Source organism: Quercus suber, unplaced genomic scaffold (assembly GCF_002906115.3).
Source record: "Quercus suber isolate HL8 unplaced genomic scaffold, Cork oak 2.0 scaffold_34, whole genome shotgun sequence".
In the NCBI taxonomy this organism is placed as follows: domain Eukaryota; kingdom Viridiplantae; phylum Streptophyta; class Magnoliopsida; order Fagales; family Fagaceae; genus Quercus; species Quercus suber.
This window is the reverse complement of record NW_027069499.1, coordinates 1,346,710-1,359,116: the sequence shown is the minus strand read 5'-3', so window position 1 is coordinate 1,359,116 and position 12,407 is coordinate 1,346,710. Positions and strand designations below refer to the sequence as shown.

General features: G+C 41.0%; 1 protein-coding gene across 1 annotated transcript; it reads right to left on the bottom strand.

Moving 5' to 3' along the window:
• Window positions 1–1,007: 1,007 nt before the first annotated feature.
• Window positions 1,008–1,529, bottom strand: LOC112025357 (uncharacterized). The gene has a single exon (XM_065770690.1). The coding sequence runs from the start codon at window positions 1,527–1,529 to the stop codon at window positions 1,008–1,010; it is 522 nt and encodes a 173-aa protein (XP_065626762.1).
• Between the last annotated feature and the right edge of the window lie 10,878 nt (window positions 1,530–12,407).

The window sequence follows — 12,407 nt, the reverse complement described above, 5'->3', positions numbered from 1 at the left end:
AGTTTGCTCACTTCGTCAGCGACAGCTTGGTCTCTTTCTGGTGCAAAAGCTCTTCGTCTCTGCTTGACGGGCTTCCTTTCTGGATTCACATTCAACCTGTGTTGGATGGTCTCAGGAGATATGCCTGGCATGTCGTCATGGTTCCAGGCAAAGACGTCCAAGTTCTCCCGAAGAAACTTTACGAGCTCCGTTCTCATCTCGGGGCTTAGGGTCGTCCCTATTCTGGTTGTTTTCGTCGCTTCCCCTTCGATCAACTCTACCGTTTCCAGTTTTTCCACTTTTGCTTCCTCTTTTTCTTCTACGATCCACGTGTGGTTCTCCTTAGCTGCAAGAACAGCTTGATAACATTCCCGGGCCAGCACTTGGTCTCCTATAATTTCACCAACACCGTCATCCGTTGTGAACTTCATCTTCAAGCAATTCGTGGATGTGGACGCCTTCCACTTGTTGAGTGCTGGCCTTCCAATGATAACATTATAGGATGACGGGCTGTCTACTACCAGAAAGTCTATCTGACGAGTCAGCTGTTTTGGGTCTGTCCCTACTGTGACTGTCAGCGTCACTATGCCCCTAGGATACACTCTATCACCGCTGAAGCTAATGAGCGGAGAGTCGAATGGACGAAGTCTCTTGGGTTCCAGCCTTAGCTGTTGGAATGCTGAAAAGTAAATGATATCAGCAGAGCTACCATTGTCCACGAGGACCCTCTTTGTGTTGAACCCTTCTATAGTGAGATTTATAACCAAGGGATCATTGTGTGGCTGTTTTACTCCTCGGGAGTCACTTTCGTTGAAGGTCATATCCTGATCAGTTCGTCTCTGCTTTGGCAGGTGTGTCACGTGGACGCTATTCACTTGTCGTTGACGTGTTTTCTTGAGCGACTTGAATGAGCCCCCAGTGGTAGGCCCCCCGGCGATCGTCTGTATTTCCCCGACTACGTTTTGAGGGGGTTGTGATTGACGGCCGTCATTCCGGGAGGAGGACCCCTGTTGGTGTTTGTTTTCTTCTCAGAATTTGCTGTGTTCCCCCTTCTTTACAAATTTCTGCAACTTCCCCCTCCGTATCAATTCTTCTATCTGCTCTTTAAGATCCCTACAATCCTCAATGTAGTGGCCGTGATCTTTGTGGAATCGGCAATATTTACTTTTGTCGCGAACGTTGGGAGATGAGTGTAGTGGTCGTGGCCACTTAAGATAATGCTCGTCCTTAATCTGCACTAAAATTTTGTCAACAGGCATAACGAGAGGGGTGAATTTTACCGTTCGTGGATTTTTGTCGTCCTTCCTTTTGAGTCCATCACTGATTCGACGATCTAGACGGTCGCGCTTCTGCCCTCTGCAATCATCTTCTTTTCTTCCTTTGTCCCCTGGTCTGTCCTCGTCCTTGATAGCAGCCAATGCGTCTTCAGCGTTCATGTACTTCTGCGCCTTGAGGAGCATTTCAGCCATCGTCTTTGGGGGGTTCTTTGCGATTGAGCTGACGAGATCCCTGAACCTCAGCCCTGCCTTGAAGGTCGTCAGTTGCACCATATCGTCGGCTTCGTCTACCTCCAGTGTTTCCCTCGTGAAACGTTGTACATATGACCTCAAGGTTTCTTTTTCTCCCTGCCTGACGGTAAGCAAATGGTTAGCGGTCCTCTTTGGTCACTGTCCTCCAATGAAGTGACGTAGGAAAGCGTTGCTCAACTGCTCGAACGTATCGATTGACGATGTTGGCAACTTCGTGAACCACTCTCGGGCTGCCCCCTTGAGTGTAGTAGGGAAGGAGCGACATAAGATTTCATCTGGGGGCTGCTGTAGTCCCAGGGTCGTCTTGAAGGTGTTCAGATGATCTTGAAGGTCCTTCAGCCCGTCGAAGGACTCGAGTTGAGGTAACCGAAATTTCGACGGCACTGGGCAGTCGAGAACCGCTATTGTGAATGGTGAATCCGTCGCCCGGACCATCCGATCCACACTCCGATCTGTTTTCTCTTTGATGGCGTTTTTTAGTTCGTCCATCTCCTTCCTCATCTCCCTAAGAATATCTGAATTTTGCTCGACGGGAGTGTTAGTCCTTCGATGGTCACTTCTTCTGTTGCTATCCTCCTCGTCTTCCTGATTTCCCTTCGAATGATTGTCCTCTTGCTGAAGCCGTAATCTCAATTCTTGGTTTTGCTTAGTTAGTTCTTCAACGGTGGCTGCAAGGGCTTGAACTTGTTGAGCCAGGGTTGCAGCGTCTTGATTAGACTCCATCTTGAAAAGAACAAGAATAGGGAACCACTGTTTTGAGTCTGAACACGAAAATAATGTCGTTCCCCATAGACGGCGCCAAACTGATGAAGTGTGACTTCGTCAGCTAATGAATGCGATCAGAGACGAACTGAAACGTCGTGAATGACCTTTCCTGATGGATGGTCACCGGAGTGGTGCCTGCCACAACGTCTCCGATGCTAAAGTCAGTGTCGAGAATTATATGAGAGCAAAACAAACACACAGCATCAATGTAAAAAAAATGTTCATACCTCTCTCGTTGGGGGATGTGAAGGATTTATATATGTTGTTGTAGATTTTAGCCGTTGGGTGATTTATGGTGCTTTAACTTCTCTCTGCGTAACGCCTGCTGGCATTATTAAGTGGCTTTAAGTTGGTCCCAACGGTCTGTTCGTCTGGATGTGTAACCGCCCCTTATCATTTACTGATGGTAATGATGGAGGAGCTATCCTCGTCAATGACGTGTGTTCTCGTCACTATCGATCTTCCTCGTCGTCGGCCTTACCCCTTGCAGGATCTATTTCGTCAGTCCCATCAGATTCTAGTGATCAAATTCATAATAGGAATCATTAATCATATGAGAAGAGGGAGTATAAAATTGTTGCATTCGAAGGTACGGATGTAGTGGTTAATTTTCCAGTTACAAGTGAGAAAATAATGACCCAAAAATACTATTATATAAGTCACCTTACCATAACATAGTAATAAAAATTGTGGTAAAAAATAACAATTAAATCTCTCTCTCTCTCTCAATCTCTCACAATGTGCTGTAATTTGTAAAAATTATGACGTAAATGTCCCAAATTTAGATGGATCCATCCATTTGATAACAAAAGATCTATATGATTATTGTGTTCATGGTCTATATAATAATATAAAGCAACGTGGATATGTTCTATCCATTCTTGTATTGCCTTTTTTCATCTTTGTTATATTTCGGCCAACTCAAAATTTTAGAAAAATATATGAAAACCAATGTTTAAGGGGTGAAAAAGTAAAAGAAACACATTATATACAAAACATCACACAAAAGGAATTGAAGCACCAAATTTAAGGTTTTATTTGTCTATGAATAACGGAATGTTCAATTTATATATATATATATGAATAACGGAATTTCAATTGTACATATAACGGACTTACCAATTTTCAAGTTTGTTTGCAGATTACTGTGATCTAATTTCCAAATATTCTGGGACAAATGCTTTTTTTGAGATTGAAATATACTAAGATCATATGGAAGAAGCAGATATTTATTTTGAGATTGTCATTGAAGCACCAAATTTAAGGTTCTTCAAATTTTCTAGGACAAATGCTCTTTTTGAGATTGAAATATACTCAATCTCAATGAAAGGAAATTATTTGTAAGTAACGGTATATAGAGAATGTGATAAAGTAAAGAAAAATTGGCTAAAAATACTTCCATTTTTCAAAATATAATTGCCTTAAGTTGGGCTTCCACACCCGAAAGAAAAAACACCCTAAAATCATTATTGACTTTTACTTTTATTGTTGTACTCATACCAATACTGCACTTAATTAACATCTACCCCAAAAAAAAAAAAAAAAAACCCTTTAAATATTGAGTTCTAAAACATAATACAAAAAACTAATGATGAGTAGCATACAAATGATCATCTATCATTCACAAATGGTCACTAACAGTGATGAGTAAGGGTATGGATGGGCGTCCATGCATTAACACTTTGTAGTAATTAATAATTGAGTAATGAATAGCACAAAGCCACTGCCTTCATCCAATAATGTAGAATTAAGGATTGGTTATGAGCAGAAAATGTTAAGAGTTAAATTGCCATCATTAAACATTGATTATCCAGCTACAATACAATGGTCTGCTAAGTATTAACTCAGCCTAAGGCTATATAAAGCCAGGAAAACAGGTAAAAAGGATACGAACACACACAGTAATACAAATTACAGTTTTTCTAGAAATAAAATAAGCTAACTTAAGCATCGAAGGGTCCTTGGTTGGCCCCACACCAATGCCTCTATCCACTGAGTGCTTTCTGTGACACAAGTTTGACAGGTTTTCCATCAACTAATGAGGAACATACTGACAAGGCAAATTTCTGTTTCATTAATATGGCGCTGTTTGTGAGGAATGATTGAGTTGCAATTCTCTCAAGCAATTCATCATCGTATCTCCACCAGCAAAGTTCCTCAAGACATATGGACACTTCCACTTCATCACCTCCTACGGATCCAACTGTGATGGCCCAATAGATCTAGGCACTCACTACTAATGTGCAAGAGTTGATGAAACAAAATGAAGAATTGAAATGGGGAGCGTGCCCTGAGACACTAACCAGGTCACAATCTCGATGTAACCACAATGACAACAATGATAAGGTCCATAGTCTAGAGAATAGTAGGTCAGAGCATACCGCATAGTTGACTTGTGGTAGTGATCAAATGATGAAAATGAGGAAGGAGTTGGACGAGGTCAAGAATGCCATGAAGGGGAAAACAACAATAAATCTAGATGTCATGATCAAGAGGACTGACTCACCTTTCACAACTAGTGTTCTAGAGTGCCCCTTGCCTCCCAACTTCCGTCTTCCTCAATTGGAGGTCTACGATGGTACTAAAGACCCTCTGGACCATATAAGAGCATTGAAAACACTTCTGAACCTGTAGCAGACCCTAGACGAAGTTATTTGTAGGACATTCCCAGCAACCCTTAGGGGAGCAACATGGGTATAGTTCAGTAAACTGCCGGCAGTGTCCATTGCAAACTTTGATAAGCTAAGTGACTCGTTTGTCCGTCACTTCATTGAAGGCCAATGCCATAAAAGGCCTACTTCCTATTTGCTAATTGTGAAACAGCAAGAAGGAGAGACCCCGAGGGAATATGTGAAGCGATTTAACAAAGCAGTACTGGAAATTGATGAAGCTGACAAGCAGGTGATAATGACGACTTCCAAGCTGGGCTAAACAACCCTGATCTCGTTTTCTCCCTAGGGAAAACTCCTCCAACCTTGATGACGGATTTACTGTTTAAAGCGCAAAAATAGATGAATAAGGAGGACAAGTTGACGGCAAAGGGACTGACGGGTATAACAAAGAAGGAAGAAGGTACAGAGTCCCAAAGCAAGAAAAAGGAGTGCAAAGATAGTCATACGGAAACTAAGACTAGTAAAAGTGGTCTGGAGGTGTCATCAAAGAAAAATTCAAACTTCACCCCTTTGATAATGACTGTGGACAAGATCCTCATGTAGATAAAGGATGACCCTTCATTAAAAATGCCTAAGCCATTAAGCTCGTCCTTGAAGTGAAGAGATCCGAAGAAGTACTGCCGCTTTCATAAAGACTGTGGACATTACATAGACAAGTGTTGGGATTTGAAGGAGCAAATAGAGGAGTTGATCCAGCTTGGAAAACTTTAGAAGTTTGTTAAGAAAGACTATCAAGTTCGTAGTGAATAGAGAAGAAGCCCACTGATGACAAAACAAAGGAAGAATGCGACAATCTCAAACCCATCGTGGGAGAGAAAAGGACGATCACTGGTGGGCCAATTGTTGGAGGATCATACAGGTTCCTGAGAAAGACAGTTTAGAGGCAGGTGATTAGCGTCCACATTAATCACCCAAAGGCAAAGCATCATCGCACTAGGAATTACAACATTATCGTTTCCGAATAAGATGTGAAGGGAATCAAATAGCCCCATGATGATCCCCTATTCATTTTGCTAACCATTGAAGGGTTCATTACCCAAAGGGTGTTGGTGGATAATGGAAGTTCAGCAAATGTATTATACATGGCGGCTTTCCAATAGATGAAGTTGGATCCAAAGCACCTCAGGCCTTTTGGATCTCCGTCAGTCAGCTTCAGTGGAGATCATGTTTATCCAAAAGGCATAGTATCACTGCAAATTATAGTAGGAACCTACCTTGCTCAAGTGACGAGGATGGTAGATTTCTTGATTGTCAACTACCCTTCATCTTACAACATGATTCTTGGGCAACCAACCCTTAATCGCCTTAAGGTAGTAACTTCCACATATTGCCTGAAAGTGAGATTCCCGACCCCTCACGGAACTAAAGAAATCGTTAAGGACCAAATTTTGGCTTGAGAATGTTACTAAGCAGTCCTGGCATCTAAGGAAAATCACACTTGGATGGTAGAAGAAGAGCAACCCAAACCTATAGAGGAGGTAGAAAATGTAGTGCTAGTAGAATGAGACTCGTCTAAAACTACCAAGGTAGGAAAGAAGCTTCAATAGACTTTAAAGGATGAATTGGTGAAGTTCTTGAAAAAGAACTTAGATGTCTTTGCATGGAGCCATGATGACATGCCATGGATTGACAGATGATTGATAGAAAAGTCTCAATGTTAACCCAATAAAGAAGCCTGTTTAACAGAAGACACCAATGTTTGCTCCAGAGCGGAACAAAGCAATCACGGCAGAGGTGGAAAAACTCTTAATTGCTGGACTCATTAGAGCAGTCTATTATCCAAAATGGCTTGCTACAAAGTCATGCCATTCAGATTGAAGAATGTGGAAGCCACCTATCAAAGTTGGTGAATCAGATGGTCAGTAAGCAAATAGGAAGGAATATGGAAGTCTATGTGGATGATATGCTCGTTAAAACCAGGGAAGCTAAAACCCATCTTGCAGACCCTTAAGAGGCATTTGACACTTTGAGAAGGTATAAGATGAAGCTCAACCCTGCGAAGTGCCTCTTTGGGGTTTCATCAGGAAAATCCCTACGCTTCATGGTGTCTTAACGAGGAATTAAGGCAAACCCAAAGAAGGTCAAAGCCATACTCGACATGACTTCCCTAAGACAGTAAAGGACGTGTAAAGACTGACGGGAAGAGTAGCAGCATTAAACAAGTTTGTCTTAAAGGCCACTAACAAGTGTCTTCCTTTCTTTAAAGTTCTTAAGCAGGATTTTCAATGGACATACGAGTGCAAGGTAGCCTTTCAGATCCTCATGAAGTATTTGGCCAAGCCTCCATTGCTAAGCCTATTAGTTGAAGAAGAGGATTTGTTTTTATACTTAGCTATATCACTAACAGCCGTCAGTTCTGCTCTTGTTCGCGAGGAGTCCAAAATACAAAGACCAGTGTATTACACTAGTAAGGCTTTTCAAGATGCCCAAGCAAACTATCCATGCATGGAGAAGATGGCCTTCTCATTAATTGTGGCTTTAAGGAAGCTACGTCCATACTTCCAGGCTCATAGCATTATAGTTATGACATACTAGCCAATCCAAAAAAGCAATGAGTAAACTAGATGTTGTAGGTCGTATGATTCAGTGGGCAGTTGAGCTAAGCTAGTTCGACATTGAGTACAGGCTAAGAATAGCAATTAAAGCACAAGCTCTAGCAGATTTCATTGTGGAATTCACCCTTCCAAATTCTAATCAGGAAGTAGAGTATTGGATAGCTTGCTTTGATGGCTCGTCTATAACAGGACTTGGAGGCGTCAATGTTATAATAAAGTCGCCGGAGAATGACATCCTTAATTATAGGGTTTAACTTCAGTTTCTTGCAATGGACAATAAGACAGAATATGAAGCAATCCTTGCTAGCTTAAGGGTTGCAAGAGCTTTGGGAGTCAAGAATTTAAAGTTGAGGTCTGATTCTAAAATGATTGTTGGGCAAATAACCAATGAATATGAAGCAAAGGAGCAAAGAATGAAGAAATACCTGTAGCTGATGAGCCAGCTCATTGACGAGTTTGATAACGTCAAATTCGTGCTAATCCTAAGGGAAGAAAACTCAATCGCTGACAAGGTAGTTAGACTAGAATCAACATAAGATGCTCCAGCAACTATAGGTTTGCTCATGGAAGTTTAGACAATCCCCAGTATTGACGGACTGTAGACCCTTGCAATTCAAAAGCCAAGCAGTTGGATGGAACCCATCATAGCCTATATTAGGGATGACCAACTCCCATCTGACTCATCAGAGGTGAAGAAAGTTAGAATCTGAGCAGCAAGGTTCACTGTTTTGAATGAAGAACTCTACAAAAGAGGATTCTTAGTGTTGTACCTGAAATGCTTGACCCCTGGTGAAGTGATGTATGTGTTACAAGAAATACACGAGGGTGTCTATGGTAACCATTTTGGGCCACGATCTCTGGTGGGAAAGACGATTAGGGTAGGCTACTTTTAGCTAACTATGCAAAAGGATGCAGTTGAACTTGTGAAGAAATGTGATAAATGTCAACAGTTTAGCAACATGCAACACATACTTGGGGAATTATTAACGAGCATCTCTTCACCCTAGCCATTCTTTACATGGGGAATCGACATCATCGGGCCACTCCCTTTGGGAAAAAGGCAAGTGAAGTTCCTGCCGTAGCCATTGACTACTTCACTAAATGGGTCGAAGACAAGATACATAACTTTGTTTGGAAGAACATCATTTGTACATTTAAGATCTCTAGGACGATCATATCTGATAATGGTCATCAATTTGATAGTTGAAAATTCAAGTAGTTTTACACAGAACTAGGGATACAAAATCACTACTCGTCACCTGCACATCCATAAGCTAATGGGCAGGCCGAAATAACAAATTGTACTTTGCTTAAACTCATCAAAGCATGACTTGAGGGGGCAAAGGGTGCACGGGCTAAAGAATTGCTTGGGGTATTATGGGCTTACAGGACAACAGCGAGAACACTAAAAGGAGAAACTCCATTCAAGTTGGCCTTCGACATTGAAGTAGTCATTCCAGCCAAGATAGGAGTCTCCAATCTTAGGCAAGCTCATTATGATGAAGGCACAAACAATGATGAATTGAGACTTAGCTTGGATTGTTTGGTTGAAGTCAAAGATAAGGCAGCCTTGAGAATGGCTAGGTACTAGCAAAAAATGCAAAAGTATTATAATCAGATAGTAAAACTTAGAAGGTTTAACCCTAACAATATGGTGTTGCAAAAAGTCTCCCAAGCTACTAGGGATCCAACTTAAGGGAAGGTGGGGCCCACTTGGGAAGGCCCATACAAGGTCGTCCATTACTCCAGGCGAGGAAGCTATTACTTGAAGGATTTGGAAGGCAATCGACTTCCTCGTCCTTGGAATGTGGAGCTTCTCAGGAAGTACTATCAATAAAAGTTGCTGCCTAGTCTAATAAGCTTTGTTTGAAAGAGCACCTCGCATGACAACACATCAGATGAGCAAGATCTAATTATTTTTTCTAAGTATTTCTTTTCTTTCAATTATTTTGTTAAAGCTATTTTTAGTTTGTTGTTTCCCTTGTAATTCCCTCATGTATGTGGAATGCATGAAATAATGAGGCCTGATCAGCCATCCTTTTTCTCAATAAAGTTTGACAAGATGTCAGAGCTAAAGTCCAATGACGAAAAGGAAGTATTTGAAATAAGTTCAAATGAGAGTGACAAAAAGCTCGATTGAAGAGTGAAAATCATGAAAGTGGTAAAAACTTACAAGATAAGTTTAAATCACAAGCTAAAATCATAAAAGTGGTAAAAACTTACAAGATAAGTTTAAATCACGAACTAAAATCATAAAAGTTGTAAAAACTCACAAGATGAGTTAAAATCATAGTAGATGGTAAAGAGTCCAAATGACGAGTCAAAAATCATAGACGTTGTAATGACTCTAACAATGAGTTGAAATCATAGAATATGGTGAAAACTCAAAAGATGAGTTGAATCGTTAAACAGGATAATAAAAGAGCAAGCATGAATCGTAAGAACTTCAAAGTTCTAAATTCATAGTTTCTAAAATAAAAGCCTCAAAACAGGAGGCACTCATTGTTTCTAAAATTAAAGCCTCAAAACAGGAGGCATCCATTGTCTTTAAAATGGAACAAAAGAAAAAAGAGCGAAAAAATATTTTCTGCTTTACGGAGCATTGATGGTCTCCTTAATACGATCTACCTCAGTATGAGCCTCGTCATTAGCTCCCCTTGTAACAACGCCCTTTTCTTCAACAACTTTGGTAGTTTCAGGAATGGTTTCACCCTCTTTCTCATTGGCCTCATCAGCAAGGATCTCAATGTCAACAGCTTCAAAGTCCAGGTTTGTAAAGTTAGCCTTATGGCTATGGTGCTTCATCATCCAATGATGAAGAAGCTTGAAGCCTTTGAAATACTGTTCGAACTACATATTAGAGAAGCGATCAGACTCCAGGAACCTGGCAATCACCTTTTCACACTTCTCGTCTGTTCTTAGGAGAGTATCTTGTACTTCCTCATCTTTTTGAATGATGAGATTTTTCTTGACTTTCAGAGCTTCCTTCAGTTCTTCCACCTTCTCTTTGGCCTTGGCCAGCTGGTCCATAGCTTCAATCAAATCTTTCCTCAACCTTGGACTTTCAGCCTCAACAAAATCAACCTTGGAGTTGGCCACCACTACCTTCTCCTCGCCATTCAGGTAGTTTGTCGTTAAACGAAGAGACTCACCAAGAACCTAGAAGGATGAAAGGGTCAATGATTTTGAACAAATATATCCTCTTGATGACTGATGAAGGAACGATTGAATGAAATACCTATACTAGTTTGTGAATGTGACGGCTGACCAATTCGTGAGAAGGGATAGGCGAGAGACCCCTAAGCTCATCATCAGTGACGACATAATGAGCTCTTCTGAGGGTAGTAGTAGGGTCATCCCATACACTTTTTTCCAATCTTATCCTTCCTTTTAGAACACGTGGTTGGAGGATTGAAGGTCATCATCTCGAGGGAAGATGTGGGAGAAGGAGTACCAAAAAGTGACATAAGGACACGAGTCTCATCTTTCCCTTCATCCAGCTCACGTTTCTTTAACCCAAGGGTAATGAGAGACAGGGGTTCATTCTTCAAGTTCTTAACATGGGCTACTTGTCTTTGCTATACCTAGTGGCCATTTTTGCAAAGAGAAGGTTAGTAGATTGAAAATCTATAAAGATAAGACAAGAAAGAACTAAAAACCTACTCTACTCTTCCTAGGCAATTTTTCTCAAAACGTATGCAAAAGGCTCAGATCCAAAACAACACACATACAGTCGACGAGGGTCAACCAGTTGGTCAAAATTGTCAACCGTGAGGGCAAACTCAAGGGCTGCCTTAATTTGTCCTTGGTAGTGTTTCTCCAACAAAGGATGATAAGCAATTGCAAAAGAGGAGATAGAAAAGAGATTAGAAAAATAGTAAAACTCAAAACAATCTATTAGTAAAGAGGAAGAGAGAGACGCACCAAGAGAAGGGATTTCCCATTTCTATAGCAACCACGGGACCTTACCCCATAGGTCGTCAGACATGGTTTCCCATCTAGATCTAGAAAATGAAGAAATATCGTGACTTCCAGTCATGAAAGGAAGTAGGGAAGCTACAGATGATTCTAGATTCCCTATTCCAAGGTAGAAGTTCAAAATACCCGTAATGGGTGGAAGGCTTCAAACGATACAAGTGAAGAAATTCATTTAGGGTAATCATGTTCCCATCATGGATAGGCACCTAGATCGACATGCAACCANTAGCCTAGAGAAAGCCTTCTTAGTGCTCATCTAAAGCCATGAGATGATCCTGAGTCTTCTCTATCTCATAAGTGAGAGAAGCAACCTTTCCCTTCAACTAATTGTTCTCAGAAGAAAGGGATTTTACCTTAGATTGAGCAGATGCAAGCTTCTCTTCATAATCTATGTACTTCCCAGAGAGGTACAAAGATTTACCCAGCACCTAAGAATAAAAGAGAGAGACTTAAAATTAAAAAAATTAAAAAATAAAAAATAAAAAATAAAAAAAGGGAGAGAAAAGAGGAGAAGCTTACCTGCATGACCTTATGTACATGAGATGACATCAACTTCGAGGATGCCCTTGTTGCCAAAAGTTTAAGATCTTTGACAGAGATAGCCTCATGAGCTTTTGATACAGTAGCATCCATGTCATCCCAAAAAGTGCCATCCCTCGAGTCTTGATGACTCTGTCAACAGGAGTTATCAACTCCAGCAATGAGGTAGGCGAAGCTGGACGACAAGGGATAGATGGAGCAACAAGAGAAGCAGCTATAGAAGAAGTAATCACAAGGACTTCCTTCAATGGCTCGTTGTCCTTTCGATGCTTCTTTGACAGAAGGCCCTCCTTCAACCTTGTCTTTGCCCTTCTTTTCTTGGGCCTTTGCTAACTTCCCCTTGCTAGACCTAATAGCCATCCCTAAAGACAAACATACACAGGCATATC